Source organism: Pterocles gutturalis, unplaced genomic scaffold (genome assembly GCF_000699245.1).
Source record: "Pterocles gutturalis isolate BGI_N339 unplaced genomic scaffold, ASM69924v1 scaffold21360, whole genome shotgun sequence".
In the NCBI taxonomy this organism is placed as follows: Eukaryota; Metazoa; Chordata; class Aves; order Pterocliformes; family Pteroclidae; genus Pterocles; species Pterocles gutturalis.
Window position 1 is genome coordinate 1 of NW_010141356.1, and position 17,594 is coordinate 17,594.

At 43.8% G+C, this 17,594-nt stretch overlaps 2 protein-coding genes across 2 annotated transcripts; one reads left to right on the forward strand and one right to left on the reverse strand.

The window, feature by feature from the left end:
* Positions 1 to 667: 667 nt before the first annotated feature.
* ACP6 (acid phosphatase 6, lysophosphatidic) lies at positions 668 to 7,357 on the forward strand (the record flags this gene model as incomplete). Its single annotated transcript, XM_010084001.1, has 9 exons — positions 668 to 796; positions 891 to 1,021; positions 1,643 to 1,722; positions 2,549 to 2,636; positions 4,197 to 4,329; positions 5,058 to 5,158; positions 6,428 to 6,520; positions 6,729 to 6,894; positions 7,217 to 7,357. Coding segments are annotated over 9 exons (1,062 nt in total), but the record flags the coding sequence as incomplete, so codon positions are not given.
* Positions 7,358 to 13,243: 5,886 nt separating this feature from the next.
* BCL9 (B-cell CLL/lymphoma 9) lies at positions 13,244 to 15,382 on the reverse strand. The gene has a single exon (XM_010084000.1). The coding sequence runs from the start codon at positions 15,359 to 15,361 to the stop codon at positions 14,312 to 14,314; it is 1,050 nt and encodes a 349-aa protein (XP_010082302.1). The 5' UTR covers positions 15,362 to 15,382; the 3' UTR covers positions 13,244 to 14,311.
* Positions 15,383 to 17,594: the final 2,212 nt, after the last annotated feature.

Here is a 17,594-nt window from a genome sequence, read left to right on the forward strand (position 1 = left end):
GCTGCTACCGCCCCGGGCTATAAACGGGGCTTTTCCCCGTCCCAAGGCACTACCGAATGTAAATGTGGGGGGAACGTGGGAATGGGGAAGCTGGAAGTGGGACGGCGACAGCTCGGTCCCACGGCCTGGCGGTGGGGCGGGTGATGGGAGCTGGAACAGCCTCCGCTGCGGCCGCAGGGAGCCCTCAGAGGAAGGGGGGGAGGGATGGGAGACCGGGGGTGCAGCTGCTATAACGCAAGTTATTGCTGCTCCCCCGCAGCACTGCGCCTCACAGCAGATACTCAGCAAACGTGCTCACTTGCCTTGGTGTCATTGCAATGAATCCATCTTCCCCATCGCCACCACCGAGGCAGCCTCGGGAGCTGGCCAATATTAGTTCGGGTAGTTCGCTAAAGAAGCTTTTCAGCGTGTAACAAATAACAGCAATAACGATTTCCTACAGATTCTTCTCCTGTAAGGGTAGGAAAGCAAGTACTGCGTTTCCTGCACATCATCAGTACACAGGACATCAGCAAATCCGAGACACAACACTGCTGTCATGTGCTGTGTGATCAGTTCTCTTTGGCTCACTGTTGGCAGCATAGAATAACAGTCCAGCATTGGTTTAATCCTCAGGAAAGTTCTTGTTTTTCACTGAAGCACTGTTTGTTTGCTTGTTTGGAAACAGGTGGAATGGCATACCAGTCTTTTAGAGGTACCTGCTCAGACTAAGTTTGATTACATAGTGACTGACCTAAATGGAGGGCCTCAACCTCCCTCATACTATGAGGAGCAATACAAAAAGACCACATTCAAGGTGAGGCTGTCTTTCACAGTGGTTTTGTGCTCCCTCTGTAGACTTTGTTTATTTCCCGATTGTACTGGAGACCCTTCCTTTTCTTTGCACTTAGGGTGGTGCAATTGCAGGACAGCTGACAACAGTAGGGATGCAGCAGATGTTTGCCCTGGGGGAAAGGCTGAGGAAAAGCTATGTGGAAGAAGCCAACTTTCTCTCACCAACATTTAAGCCTGCTGAGGTTTTGTGAGTCTCTCGATTCCCTCCTGGACCTTCCCTTGCTTCGTCCCTCTTAACGAGTAGCCCTGTGCTAGGGAAACTTTCTGAGCAGCATACCTTTCTCCACCCTGGAGCAGACTGGCTGGCCCCTGTGCCTTCATCTTTGCTCAGCCTGCAGAGCAAGAACTCGTGAGACAAAGCACCCAGTTCCCCATCAGTCCTGAGAGCGATGCCAGCGACAGATTAATCTCACCTAGGTTTAGCCATTGACAGTGGTTACGCACCTTTATGGTGAGTGAAGAGAAACAGGCATTTTTGGAGCACAATTTAACTCACTGTAGATTAAATAGCTAAAGTTCAGTGAGATGAAGCACACCCCTGCTGCTCACATCAGTAATGCTGGGCGTGTCTGGTTTAGGATGAGATAAAAATTACACCAGAAAAGCATCAATACCTCCACTGTCTCTGAAGGGAAGTTAAAGAGCAGTTCAGATATAGGTGTCTATAGTGAGGCAAGATGAATCCCACCACAGGTTTCCAGAGCCACAGGCAAAGCAGAACCCTCAGTTCCAGCAAGTCCTCCCCAGCTGCAGCTGCATCCATATGAAGGAGAAAGCGTTACCTCACAAACTGCTTTCTCTCTTTCAGCATCCGTTCCACTAATATTTTCCGGAATCTGGAGTCTACACGCTGCCTGCTAGCTGGGCTGTACCAACAGCAGAAAGAAGGTTGGGGAGACTTCTGACCAGTGTCTTTCCTTTCTCAGTCTTCCCTAGATGCACACACCTTGCACAACCCAGCTCTCTCTGGCTCCTGGTCATTACGTCTTCCCCGGTTCTTCACCCCTGGCCCTCTTCCCCATACTCTCCTGGTTGTTTATGTTCTTTGTCACCTTGTCACTCGCTCCCTCTCTTTGTGTAGCTTTTTGCTGGTGCTCAGCTTGGATCTGTTGCCATGAATGCTGCAATTTCAGACCTGCTGAGGAGGTTAGCATTAACCTGCTTCAGAATCAAGAGGGTAAAAGTTCCAGTTCCAGTGTTCATCTGAAAAAAAGTTTCTCAGAGAAACACAAGTATTTTGGCCATAGAAATATCAAGATCCTTTATAAGTTCAGTATCTGGAGTAACTTTCAGCTGTATCCTACAGTTGACAACTACATGTATGTCCTAGAAATATGCTCTGGGTTTTGAAGATCTTACTTCTGTTCCCTCTGTATTCAGTTCCAGGAACAAATAGCAGAAGTGAGTTGCCAGAGCTCCTTACACCTCATGACACAGAAACTAATTTTTGTTACATACAAATACTAGGAAAAAAAAAAAGAAAAAAAAAAAGGTGCAACTAGAAAGCTTTACAAGGAGCACAGCAGACAACCCTGTGGAATTAAATGCTCTGTGCACAGAAACAAGCACAGTGGCTTGTGTTACAGGTGATACAGCTCAGGGGGAATTGCTATTTGACAGCAATGGACTTGAGCACAAAGACTGTGGGAGTGATTAAAGCTGTCTGAAGACACAGATACACTATGATCACAGAAGCTTCCTTCTTGTTCCACAGGATCTGTTGTCATTGTCACTGATGAAGCAAGCTCTGAAATCCTCTACCCCAATTACCAAAACTGCCAGCGCCTGAAGTGTTTGAGCAGGTAATTGCCAGCCATACCTCCCCATATGATTTCACTGCTGTTTCATTTCAGCAGTAGTAATTTAAAACAGCATGCTTTCTTCCCATTTCCCTGTTTCTTCCCCTGCCACTTACTGTTCTTTGGGAATGGTTAGCTAGTTGTATAAAATACTTTGTGAGCAGAGTCACATACCAAGCAGTGGCACCAGAAGAAAATAAAAAATAGAGACTTTTTCTTGAAAGACCAATTTAATTTAATCTGTGTGTCTAGCAAACACTCATTACTAGCTAATGTACAGCTATTCTGCGGCCTTGCTGCAGGGCAGAATTAATGTCACCTACATCTCTTAACACGCCTTTCAAGTGTGAACATATTGGGCCTCCTTTTTCTATTCAGCTTCTGGTCTGGGGGTTATTACAATATTCCTGCCACATTTATACCTTGAAGAAACTGAAATACACTCAACCTTTACACATCTAACAGAGACTAATGAAGTAAAATAAGGAACATCCTACATAGAAAGAACACTCATGTTTGTAGAGTCAAGTAAATGCCTGTGCCAGGTTGGACATGAGGTGAAAACTGAACAAGAGAGGCAAATGTATTACAGTTTGGTTGGATTATACATTAGCATATTTTCATCCAAAATTCAAGAGTTGTCAGAATTCAATTGCTGAAGCTCATTATACAATGCTTGACTCTGCTGGCAAAGGGTTATTCTTGACAGCGTGAGGTGAGGCCCATAGAAGCAGCACATTCAGCTTCCTCTAGTAACATCAACTGTCCAAAAAGGGAGTAAACTGCAAGCTCTTCCACTCCCTCCCTGCCAGCCCACCTAATGGGCACATTTTGTGACCATGTCAAGGTGGATTTTTTTAAGCTTCAATAAGAAGCACTGCCTCAGTTTACAGGCTGTGTCAGAACTTCTAGCACATTTGATTTCAAACAGAAACTAGAGCCATTCATAAAAAAATTAAAAGCAAACTTAAAAAACTTTTCCTACCTCCTCCTCAACAGATCAGAGTCAGAGAAAACAAAACCTATGCAACGTATTTTGCTTGAATTGCATGGCCAGCATAGTCTCAACTAAACTTCTTAAAATAAAATTTAAAACAGTGTAAAGAGGCAAATGGCTTCTAACAAAGTGAGAGGTTAATTTAAGCTACAAGTGAGTATCTAGGCGTTTCCCTTTTCCCACACCATACACCAATCAGTTCAAAGCTTCTACCCTTTCTTCTTTCACGAAGCAGTTAAAGGCTACTCCCTGAAGACACAGAGTTGTACTGTTCCAGTATGACCAGATCTGTTAACTGATACACAACCAATGCTTATGGGAACCACTTCTGAAGTGCTCACATCTCATCTTAATTTTTCCCCCGCCTCTGTGAGAGCCTATAGCCAGCTCTGATCCTTGATATCTAGACACAGTGTCTGCAACTTAAGACTCCCAATATCAGGAATCCCTCAGTATCCTGTGGTGCTTCTCTTCTACCTCTCACTGGGCTGCGGTCACAAAAAAACCCCAAAAGATAGAAAACGTGATGCATGAAAAGTTGTTTTGTTTTCTTAATTCCCTGACAGGCATAAGATGGAGAATGCTCTGCAACAGCCAGGTATCTCTGATGACTTGAAAACAATTAAGGAGAAGATGGGTATTGATGGTGAAAAGTCTGTGGATTTTTTTCTCCTCCTTGATAACATTCTTGCTGAGCAGGTGAGCTGAGCAGTTCTGTTGCACTGTCACAGAAAGAAACATCCCTTTACCATGCATATGGAGAAAACCAGAGTGCGAACACCCACTAATACCAGTGGGCACTCCAGTATCTTTCTGTGCAATCCAGAAAGTGTATAGAAATAGCTTACATTAAAGCACAGCCTTTTTAAAAAGCAAGATGCAGAGTCAGCCTTGCTCTAGGATGGATGAAGACTCATCTCCAGTTCTGTTCTTACCTTGAAATCTAGTATCTCTTTCAAGTGTAATGAAGTATGGCTAAGAGAGCAGTTGGGCGTTGCTTACCCCGTTACAAAGTGCTTTCCATTTTCTGGCAGTCAGCACCTAATAGAGTCATCTCAGTTCTGGTTCCAACATACTACCTGCGAGCCAGATTGCTTCTGCTACTGGAAGGGAGCTGGGCATATTTGTACCCCCGTTAGTACTTCTTTTTTTGCTGGAGCTAATGGTAATTGGTCTGTCTGTGAGCTGAACAGCTGAAGGCATTACACTTTCTTCACGTAGAAATGTATCCTCAGGAACAAACATCCATCCTTTTGGTACACGGAGCAAGTCTGTATGTTTAAAACCATCCTAGAACTCCTCACATGAATACCATAGTACAAATGCTGTGACATGAACAGTTGTTTTCTGTGGGCAGTCATCCAGCTGTCTTCAGGCTGGATTCAAGGGGTCAAACCCTATTGTTATACCACATCTTCTCCTTCCAGGTGCACAATTTGCCAAGCTGTCCTGTGCTGAAGAACTTTCAGCAGACAGTTGAGCGTCGATCTGTTGACTCAATGCTTTTCCTTCTGGAAGACGATTCAAGGTGATTGCCTGTATCCATGCCTCCAGCCTTAGGGGTTGTTTTAGGCTTACCCAGCGTGGATGAGCTACACCAGCTTACTGTAGCAGAGCAAAGTCCTTTCTGATCTGCTGCATTCCTCCACCAGACGCTACTGCCCCCTCATGAGGTTTGTGCATCAGCCATCCTGGTGTGAAATCCAGCACCTTGAGTCAGGAACATGAGCTAGGACAGGAGTCTAGACGGAGGTGGCCAAGATGTGGACTTGAGCAGTCTCCGAGGAACAGCAGTAGCCACTGAGGTAGGCAGTAAATGCCTTAGCTGCCACAGTTGTTTAAGTGAACCTGTGTCAAAGGCAAAAGCAGAAGAAAATAGGAGATGCTTCCAGCCAGAGCGCTGAGGCTGCATAGGCAAGGCTGCCCTTGCAGATGTACAACTACAATCTGAATTCCAACCTGGGAAGTTTCTCCTAGGGATGGCACCTGCACAACTGGGCTGAGAAGTGTTGATGCTGGTGGAAAAGGTGATGCCAGGCCCTGCACGCATGTAACTACTTGCAAAAGAATCTGCTGCTCCATGCAGTTAATTACCTCCTCCACAGTTGTTTGTAAAGGTGGCTGAGTTGCTAGCCCAGCAGCTATCTTCCTTTCAGATTCATAGGACTGCCTTTTCTTTAACTTGTATTTGGGATCTTGGGTACTGAAAGACTGATTTCTCCCTCTCCAACAACACCTGGGAGAGCCACAGTCAGACTCATTCTCCATTTCCACTGATGTATCATTAGGTAGAGGGAGTTTCTTCACATCAGAAGTTGTCTAAACATCTCCTCTTTATCCCTGCCTTGAACAAAAAGAAATTTTTAAATATAGCTGCCACCTTCTTGAATCCCATTCCTCTCCTTCCTGCCAAAGACCCCAACCACTTCAGTTGCTGTTTTGCAGTCAACTAGTTACCTTCCCTAGCTGAAAACCATGCATCCAAAAATTACAACTAAGGAAACAAAATAGTATAGAGAACATCAAGGAGTTTCTAGGTTTCCCTTTATGTGGGCCACACCTCATGAGACTGCTTGTTAACACCTCTCCCCTCCCAATCTGCAATCACAGAACCTCAGCAGTGACTATGCAACTGCTGAAATAAAAAGTAACCATAGGAATTGCAGTTAATAGTTCTTAGCTACACTCAATACATGCTATCAATTTGTAAGAGAAAAACAGGTTCCCAGGGGTTTTGTTTGAAATTATTTAATTTGAAGGTTTAAAAACTAGTAGATTTATTTCTGCTTCTTTATAGAGTTCTTCAGATGAGTGTTGGTCTCCTTTTCTATACCTTACAGAAGAACATTACAGAAGCAGTAGATCCCTCATCTCCAGCTGAAAAGGCCAGGTACAGGGCAGATCTCTTCCTCTAATCATTATAAATTCTAACTTGCTGTCAGTGTGAAAAGCTGGTTTAGAAAAATGTTGAATGTGTGGATAAAGAGAATGAGTGCTCATCTGCTAGAAAAAGCATGAGTGCTACTGGCTATCCATGGGGGAGGAGCACAGCTAACACTTCATGTTTGGGTTTGTTTGTTTTTTTTCCTTTTTATCAGCAAGCTCATTCTCTATGCTTCTCATGACATTACCCTTATTCCTCTCCTTGTGGCACTGGGCACCTTTGATTGCAAGTGGCCACCTTATGCTGCAGATGTGACCCTGGAACTGTATCAGCACCAGCAGTCCAAAGAGTGGTTTGTTCGCGTGTCTTACCATGGAGAGGTAAGATCCCAGGAAAAGTCCATCACACAAATATTGGGCTTTTGGTTTTGCCATGTGTGCATGTAAAAGCTGTGAAACAAGACTTGTTCTGAGCATGCCATCAAGCCAGATAAAACACCTACAGCATATCCATGGTAGCCAAGTTCTCTTTTCTGTTGAGCTGGCTATTGATTTAGTGAGCTTAGGCAAAGGCTGTGAACCTCTGCCTCTCTGTGTCGTTGCCTTGACTAGGGTATTTCCCTGCCACAGAATGCATCAGTATCGGCAAAAAAGGGCTTTGGCAATGCACCAGATATGTGACTTTGTTTCTTTACCTTTGCAGGAGCAAGTGGTGAAAGGATGTAGAGCAGGCCTCTGCCCACTTGAAGAATTTCTACAAGTTCTTTCACAGTACTCGCTCAGTCCAGAGGAATACAATAACCTGTGCTCACAAACGGAGGAGAATCAGCAAACTGACTCATAAATAATTAGTCTTAAATTAAAACTCACTGTCACAATCTTGGACTATTCTTCTTTATGTTCCTGCCAGCCTTCCCTATTCTAAAGATATTTTAGATGAGGGGACTTTTTCCTACCAGACACAGGGTGGTACAGTGTCACTTTTCACTGTTAGCAGCACGATGAAAGAAGCCACATACAGAATGGCTTGTTCACTTCTGAGGTAGCCACACAAAAGCACAGAGGGGCTGAAAACAGCAAGGGAGAGAACAGACCTTTTAAAATTGCCCTGCTGCTTCAGGAATACGAAAGAAAAACATGAAAGAAAAACATACCTGTTCCTCATATGCTGGGACTATGGGATGAAGTCCAGCTTGCTCTGTGCTACCAGACTTGAGAACTTTGACATAATGATTACTTTTATGTATATCAAACTGCAGAACCCATGCTGGATGGTTGCTCTGCAGACTGATGAACCTCCCAAGTTGCATAACATTTAGCTACCCCATCTTCTTGAGGGCATTTTTGTGCACACAAAACCTCTCCAAAGGGACAGAAAGCTTCCAAACCTCTTCCCTGCACTCCTGTAATTATGGAAATTCTGCTGCAAACATGCAAAACCACCACAGTGGGTCAAGTACAAGAACATGCACTCTTGGTGAACTCTGATTAATGTGCTTTAAACAAGGAAGTCTGGGAAGCTACTATTGACTTCAACTTTGGGCAGTACTGCATTTGTTTTATACTTGCTGAAACAGGAACACACCAGCATAGCCAAGAGAAGTACTTCTAGCTGAGACTATGACACTTTTTTTCCTGTAAGACAATACTAAGGATCACTATGTTGCCAAAATCTCAATTTTTCAATCAGTCAATAAAACTTGGATCCTAACCTACTTCTTTAGGATATGTAAAGGCTAAAATAAGAGGGACCACTTATTAAAATGGCCCTGCAGTTTTGGTTGTCTCTTAGCAAAAACAGACTGCAGTGATGTTCATGTAAGTCATTGACAGATATGTGACTGGAGGCACTAGAATACCTTCTCCCTGAGAAGCGTGGGCTTGATTTACCTCTACTCTTTAATTAGCCTGCCCCCACCACAATTACATGTTGACACCACGCACCATGAACAGAATAATTTGAATACTAAATCCATTGCTGGAGGTCTCACTGAACTGCTATTAGAAGCTGTCAAAAAAGCAAACAAAACATTTGTTATTTTCCACCAAGTTTTTATACAGGCTAAAAACATAATGCCATTATATAAAAATCAATGGCGTACCCTTGCTTAAGAACAGTGCGTTCTGCTCTAATCAAGCTCTCTCTTATTCACTGTATAAAGTATTTGGAGAACAGCAATGGAAACTTGCAACCGTATGGCCTAATGTTATTTGCGAGGCACAGACTGCTTGGAAAAGGGTATCACGGAGTGGCATCAGAGGCCACTCAGAGTAGACAAAGAGGGAATTCACATACCTTCTCCTAAACAAGAGCTAGGAGCATCTCCCAGCAAAACTGAGCGATAACCAGGTTAAAAACGGTAACATGGTCAAGAACACAGAACTCAGCAGCATGAGCTGTCCTGGTGCACATAACATTGTTAAAGGACACGGCATTCACATAATTAAAATAATCAAATTACTCTAGGCAGGGTAACATAGAACAGCAGAAGACCTCAGAAAAACAGGCCAGCTTCTTGGCAGTGGCTAGGAAGAAGCCTCTGCTGGGAACAGGTTATTTCATCAATGTCTCTTGCAGGGTTTCTGCGGTGCCCTCTGTGCCCTGCTCCAGCATTACCCTTCCCTCTGTGTGGAAGTGGTTGGGCGACACGTGGGTCTCATCCCCCTGAGCAACTCCATGGCAGTCGCAGCCCACAGTACAAAGGACAAGTTATTTCTGTCCACAACTAGCATATATAATGATTTCAGAAGAGGACTGGTGGGACAGTGGAAGCGTTTTAAGACCAAAGGACAAAAGTAAGTGAGAAGTGCTGAACTGCGAACAAAGCATAGAAGAGCTGAGACATTTCTGAGAACAGGGAATAAAAATTTGCAGAAATCAAGAATTTCCCAAGGAACCAGTGCATTTATACAAATAGGCTGACTCTCTGCATAAACTGGGAAAGACAGCAATCCCAGAGGACAGAAAAAGAAATCCAAAACTTTCTTACCCTGGCCTGTTAATGTGAGAAATGCTGACATAAGCAGCTAACATGTTCAGCCTCAGGTTCCCTCAAACTTGAGCTGGAGCTGCTAACCCAAGTTAGTCCGCCTCCCTTGCTATTTTAGTCCAAAACAGTTAACGCAGGTTGATCAACTTAAACCTAAAAAACTTTTTTCTTTTCCATTTTGTATTGCAAACCTATTCTCATATAGTATGCTTCATTTAAGGCAATGTTAGTATTATCAGGAAAGATGTCAAATTCAGAGTTTTATTTTTTTCCTCATGTAAAATATACTCTTTTAAAGCTTCCAATATCCCAGACGAAACAGCATCACTTTTCTTTCCTCACTCATGCTCTGACTCAAAACAAAAACAATCATAAGCTTAAAACCTGAGTGTGTAACAAGTTGTGAGGACCTACATCTTGGCACAAAAGGTTTGCTGGTTGAAAGTCAAAGGAGATTGAGAGGATAGCAAGCTTGGTGTATTTGTCAATAAACCCAACAGAACAAAGTTAGCAGTTTGAGTTTGGGTCTTTTCAAGGCCTGAAGAAGACTCCTGATAATGTGCTTTAACCGTACGCATATAGAGCATGATAAAACTAGGTGTTACACATCTACTACAAACAGTGTTAATAGAAATAATTGGAAAATATGTGGACTGGCTAAAAATGGAAAAAATCTTTAAATTAGAGGTCAGCTCACCAGAAAGATGACACACAGCACAAGTGCGAGACAACTTACCGTTAAGTGAAGAATTACTACCAGTTGATACAGTGAAGTGCGTTCTACTAAATACGTGCCTACAAACACAGATCATTTATCCTCAAGAAATATCAAAATAGGGAACAGGTTTCAGCCAACAGCCTGCATGAGGAAAACGTTCATCACTGAGTGCAGAAGACCCCCACCAGTGAAATGCAGCTTTTTCTGCCACCAGCATAAAAACCAGCATAGTAGACAAAGTCAGCATACCAAGCGCTGCAAAATTAAGTCCTGTGTATACCTTATTTTTAATATCCCCGACACCTTAGCACAAGAAATGCTGTGTTCCAACAGTCTAAGGAGTGTGTTTAGGATTCACACCCTCAGGAAGAGTTGGGCACCCACATCCACTCCAAGTCAGGACATGTGTACTGTACCAGAAGCACCACCACTGTTCAAATCCCAACCAAGACTGATGCAGATTAGATCTCCACATATTGGTCTGTTTTCTGAAACGTTACCCATTAGATACCACTAGGAGGTCAGGACTAAACTCACAAGGCTGGCAACTTGCTTGTCATGTTCTTTGGTAGATTAGCTGGCCCATGATACAGGTACAAAGCTTGAGTTCATTTGGACGGTGCTTAAAACTACCAGTGTACTTCACAGTTGACCTGTTTGCAACAGTCTACTACTTTAAAACAAACACACTTCAAATATTTTAAACTTTTGATTTAGCAGGCGCGTTACTTTGCGTTTCAGAAGTTCACCATCTGCTGGGTTTACCTTTTAAGTCTCTCCACACTCCGGCTGTGCAGCCATCTGGGATGAGATAATTTGAACAGCAGACTGTTTCCTCCCATGTTACTAGAGAGGAAGAGCAGCCAAGCATGTATGAATAAAGTCTATTTCATTCTTTCAAATAAAGGTGGAGGAAGATGATTTGAAAGTTTAAAAAAAGAGAAGAAGGAGGGGAGAAAGAAAACTAAAAAGGGCAACCCCATTTTCCATGTTCAACTGCACCGTGACTACCAGTGCTGAGTCACAGTTACTATTGATTATAAATGAGCAGGAGAGAACAGAGCCTGACTTACAGATGCCAAGGTGAATTTGCAAGGCTGGCAGCTAGAAAGCCTTTTCATTTGCAAAGCAAAAAGGGGAGAGGTAGAATCAGAGCAAAACCAAGTCATTTTTCCAACCAGAGCCAGCTAAGGCATTAGCATCTCTTGTCCATCAGCTGGTGCAAACCAGACATCACCACTGAGGTCAAGTGGACCTACCTGGACTCAGAAGAATCCACGTCTTCTGCATTTTCTGTAGTAAAAACTTCATTAAGATACCAAATGCTAGCATCTTAAGCTAGATGGACACTGAAGGAACTTTAATATACAGCATCTTTAAAACATATTCTTTCACTATCAAGCGGCTTTGAAACAGTGAATCCCCTGTTCTAGTTTTTCCTAGAATAAGTCATGGTCACCTCAAATCCTTTGCTATTCAGAATACCTCAACAGGCATAGGAGGCACTAAGAAAGACTGTTAGAAACCCAAAGCCTCCACCTTATTTCTATGTTTATCAAGAAATTTGCTTTGTTCAACATGGCAAAAAGAGTCAGGAGTTGTGGCAGAAGGGGCAATACTTAAAAAGGTCACACTGTGACAATTACCACACAAGGTCCTAGAATGGGAATTCTGCAACCATTTAAAGAAAAGGTAACTCCACTCTACAGAAATAACACTCACTGTGTCATTGTCAGCTCTTTCTAAAATCTTGACAAGCCCATGCTTCAGGCATGCTGCTTGTCTTGTTTGAAGGAAGTACCACAACATACATCCTACACTCTGTCAAAAGAGTAATTCTCACCCAAAATCATCGTAAATTTGCATGACAGCACAAAGGTGAATTTGGAAGCAGGCAACAGAAGGCTCTGAGGCTTGCATGCCTCCCAAGGTGCGTAGCTTCAGTCATTTTGTAACACTAGCAACTAAACTTTGGTAAACTGGCCATGGAGAGCAATTTCTTTTCCACCTGCAAAAGGGTCAGTTACTCTGAAAAAAATTCTCATGCACAGGCATATTAAAAATAGACATTCTCCACATGAAGTTTCACACTAATAACAGACCTTTGAGAAAACTACTCATTGAAATAATTTCAAATAACAGTAAGTAGAAGGAAAAACAGGGATTTTGTATAAAAATACAGGGTATATGTATACTCGATATACAATGCTGGGGGACCAGAGAGCAGACAGCCACAGAGCCAATACCCTGCCCTACAGATGCCCACCTGGCTCATCCTGGTCTTCTCCAGTTGAGCAGGGCTCAACTCCCAAGCCATGTTTCAGCATCCAGTCTTTCACTCCTCATAGACAAACCCATAAAATCTTCTTGCTGAAATTCTCTCAAAAGGCAAGTTTGAAAAGACAGAGGATTAGAAAGCAATCGATGAGGAGTACAGCAAAGCAACAATTTACCCAGCAGGATTGTCTTGATAAAAATCTGCTCAGAGGATTTCTCTCTCACCTTTAAGTTCGTTCGTTCCCCGCTATCTCAGCCTCTGAGAAACAGCAGTCAGAGACCCTACCAAATCCAAAGCCCCAAGGGACACACACAACCCCAGTGCCCCACACAGCGTTGGACTCTGGCACTGGGCAGGCAGACACTGCTGCTTAGGGAAAGCTCAAAACCATGTACCTTGTAGTGCTGCAAACACTCACCAGGAGGAAGTGACGGAGACAAAAAGTTTAATCTATTCCTTGACCCTCAACAATTGAGGATGGAAGACGATAACTATCATGCCTGGGATATTCTGAAATAAGACCTCACTCTGAGGAAAAACAAAGTTGGGTCAAATCAAGCAAACAGAAGTGCCTTGCAAGGAGCATCCAGCTGCCTACAGACCAGACTTTTAGGAGCTGCTGAAGCTTGCCCCACCTGGCCTCTGGGCTGGCTGTGATCATAAGGAAGAGCAAACAGTCATCTGGCCAGCTGTCTGATGTACACAGAAACAACTGGACTGGATAAAGACGACAGTTCATTTTTGTAAGAAACAATATATTTTATTTTTCTGACACCACAGCCCTGGCGAGTGGTTTTGTACCAAATTTAATGGAGGTTACACAGAACGTTTTACGCTGAGGAGGAAAAAAAAATAACCACAAAAAAATCCTGGATAACTTTTAGTGTCTGTTCCACTCCCACATTAATAAAATCACTTGGGGTTTCTAAGAAAAGGAGAATAGGAAACAGTGAGAGAGACTACTGTAGAATGTAACAGTGTCCAAGTCCAGCCCCTTCCTAAGAGTGGGAAGAGTCCCCACGTGAGGAGAGGCTCTCCTAGATTTACTCCCCAAAATAACACAATGTATTGCAGCTGCCATAAGAGGAGACAGAAGGGGGACGGAGAGAGAGAGAAGCCTATTTAATAAAGAGTGGGAGGGAGAGACAGAAGGTGCTGGACAGCACGCCATAATTTGAAAAATATGTCCTTAACTTATTATTTATTTCTTTTAAAAGATTCCCCTCACTGAACTTAAGTTCCTTTTTGTGCTTTTCATTAATACTCTGCTCTGAGGTCGTAGTTTGGTTTTTCTATACATTGGAGTTGAAGGAAAATAGTCCAAAGTTCTGAAGATGGATTCTCCACCTAAAGTAAACAGCCTAGAATCCCATTCTCCTCTCACCCCAAAGACTAAAGTCTCTGCTAAAATCCCTTTTACAATATAGTACAGTACACAAAAAACCCCAAAAATAACCAAGAGTCCTGGGAGAAGCCAGTCCAAAAGACGTAAACATACAGAGAATGGTGCAACTTGTGACAAATGGCAATTCTCAAAATACAGCTACAGATTCTCAAAGCAGGTGCTGTCACGGGATACCCAAGTCCACAAAAATAATTTTTAAAAAATAAATCTTAAAAAAAAACAACCTGTTAAAATGAATAATTTTTTTTTTCAGGTAATTCCATACATTCGAGATTTCCCAAAGCGTCCTCTGGTCTCTTTTCACCTATTGCATGGCCAAACTGTACTCCTGAAGCTCCCAAAAAAGCCCTCAGGACTTGGAATCTCATCTTGACAAGGATCAGAACATCCAGTCTTATGGTAGCAGCTTAAAACATCATGTTCCCTGGGTTTCCAGGGCCTTGGCTAAATCCTCCCATGCCAACGTCAGCAGCCATACCTCGGGGCCTCATCTGGGGGGGAATCATGATGTTTTGTTGGGGTCCCATCATGCCCTGCATTGACATCATCATACCAGGTGACCCCACAGGGCCCGGGTGACTGTACAGCCCCGCGGGGGCTCGGTCCTTGCCTGGGATCATGCCCACGGCAGCCACAGGGTTACTCATGAGCGCGGGCTGGCCAGGCATCGCAGTTTGTGCTGGTGACATCATGCGGTGGTGCGGCCCCATCATGCCTTGCTGCAGGAAGGCAGGCGGTCTCATTGGGTTATGACCTGGCATGGACGGAGCGGTCCCAAGGGGGATATCTGGAGTTCCCACCGGCCCAGGGCCCCCCATGCCAGGCAACGTCAGTCCCATCCTTGGGGTCTGCTCTCCTATCATCCCCTGCATGTGGGAGATCCCAGGCCCAGGGCCCTGAGGCTGCTTGCGGCCTGGCACCTCCCCACGAGGGAAATACTGTAGTGTCTGGCTCGGCTTCTCCGATGGGATAATCCTGGACAGGTCAAACTCAGGTATTCCCGTGGCTCCAGGACGGATCACCTCCTGCAGCTCTGGATCAGTGAAAACTGAAGGCATGTTGTTTCCAAGAACAGTGAAGGAGTCTGGACCGCCAGGGCCTCCAGTCTTGCAAAGTGCTGGATCTGTCGAACTTTGGGGCAGGTTGGTAGGACGCCCCAGAGGTCCTTCTCCGTGGAAGCCCATTCCTGATTGTCCACCGCTGGGCCCGTTGTGTGGAAATGGCACCTGCTGTGGTGGGGACTGTACGGGAGGGAAACCCTGTGGGAAGCCCAGGCGTCCTTGAGGTACCATTGGAGACTCCTGGGAACCGTGCCCCATCATCGGGTTGTGTGACATCAGGCCGGGTCCCACAGGGACCCCATGAGGAGGTATATTGGGTCCCATAGCATTTGGAGAGGGCATCTGGTTGTTGTGGGAAAGAGGCTGGGTCATTCCCATAGGGCTAAGGGTTGGCATTGGACCCACTGGGTTTGGACCTGAAATTCGAGGATTCTGAGAATTAATGCCCATTCCTAGGGAAGAAATAAGGAATCACATTTAGATAACAGCCAATAACAATCAATAAAGCTATCAGAGAGCTTTCTGCAAGGTTACCAAGTCCACACACACACACAAAAATTAGTGCTAGTAAAAAAACATCAGTAGTGGCTTTGGAAAAACATTATTTTAACCAGAAAATTTATGCCACCTGCACAGCTGTCTCCCTAAGCTTGCCACTCCCCTATCAAAAAGTGACTAAAGCCTACTCTGTAAGTAGGATATGAATCCAACCCAAACCTTTACTACTTCCCCGCCAGTCTAGATGACACAGGCAGTAACAAGCATGTCTGTGACAGTTTATCAGCACACGGACACTTGTCCACTGGGAAGTGACTGGATTTCCTTTCAAAACGCAAGAAGTGATTAATCAGATAACCCTCGTAAGACTAGGAGGTGGTGATCCATGAGGTTAATGAGCTATCATCATGAACTTATTAAATTTGCCAGCTTCCCCAGGTATACACAGCCACTCTAATCATTACCTGTATGAAACAGACAGCAAAGCTACAGGTAAACTCATCAAGAATTCATTACCAATTGCTCTTCTCATGAGACATCCACTCATCCGCTCTTTCAACTATGTTAATTCAATTGGGTGGAGGGGCTACAGCCTACTTTTGTATTAAATACATACCCATGAACATTAAGCAATCAGCAAGAATTTGATTTCTCATATAAACATGCTCACCCAGATGATTCAGTGCCAAACAAAAAAACAAAAAAACAAAATCCAAAAAACTGTGAAGCTTCTGTGACACTGCCTGAAGACAGGGGAAGAATGGTTACCTCTGGATAACACATTGTAGGTCTGACCCTCATTCCCATGAGCAGCGTTCACTCACACAAGTAATTCCAGTCTGCCTGAGTGGAATTCTCTCCCATACATAAAGATTTTCCAGATTAGACACTTTCTGAAGAACAGACACTTTCTGGACAGAAAAAAACGGGTTGCAAGGAGAATTTCCATCTCCCCATTTCAGAGAATTGCAGCTGCCTTCCTCAAAAACAACGCATGACTATATATTCTTCAGATTTTTCCCTCTTGCTATCTTCATCTGATGAAGCTTCCGTAAAAATCACCCTCATCGTGTTATCCAATAGCTTGTGTTTATGTTTCTTTGAGTTTCTTACCTGGTACACTGTTCATAGGTGGCAAGTTTGGGGAGCGTGCTGGAGGGGAGTCATCATCCGAGCTGGCCACAGTTTTGATGGCATCATGATACAGCGGTGTAGAGCTGGGCATGGCAAATTTGGACATCCTGGACATCATAATGGAGAGGGGATTCTGGGAAAGGGTCGGCTCTGGAGGCATTGTGTAAGGACTGCTAGAGGGAAGATTTCCAGGGAGAGTCACAGGAGCAGACTGACTGACTGTGGAAGGAGGTGGACCACCTTAGGGAAAAAAAAAAAAAAGACTACTTCAGTTTTTTTTCCTTCTTACCATTTTTTCCCTAAATCCCATTGTTTCTGCCTAGAAATCTCAAAAACTAGAAATCCCTTTTATTGCAAGAGACTATCTGACTAATGCAGGCAATGCATGTGAAAGGCAACAAGAAAAATACGCCTATTGGTCAAGATGGTTAACATATGTTATCCTGGATTCTGCACTTGTACTAACTATCTTGAACCTTTACAAATCCACGTGAAGCATTATCAGCTAAGTATGAAAATCCTACTATTTAACTTCCATACACCGAAGACAGACTTAGGTACTAGGTCTAACCAGAAAAATCAACATCTATAGTCAATTAATTGTTCCTGCACCCACCAAATGTCAATTGTAACTCCTTTTCCCTTTTTCTTTAGGGGGCATCAAACAAGCACAGAAGACGTAGGCAGCACAACAAAAGCTGTGGCAGATACTGTTCTGGGACATGCAAGCAGATTTCTGATGAGCTGCATCAGCAGCTATGAGTAAAACTCCCTGTTTATGTTTCATTTCAGGTTTTATATACACATATCTACTGCTCATTCCAGTTAAAGAAGCATTCTCTACACCTATTAGCTTAACATCATCCTTTGCTCTCCCAAAACTAGAAATAACTTAACTGCACTTCCAATCTCCTTTATTCTTCACCGATTATTTTTGTGCCACCCAGACCACATGTCAAGGACTGCCACTGAAAATTCACTGCATATTCATCAGCCC

Coding starts and splice junctions, on each gene's coding strand:
- BCL9 (XM_010084000.1), bottom strand. CDS start 15,361: ATGCCAACCCTTAGCCCTATGGGAATGACCCAGCCTCTTTCCCACAAC.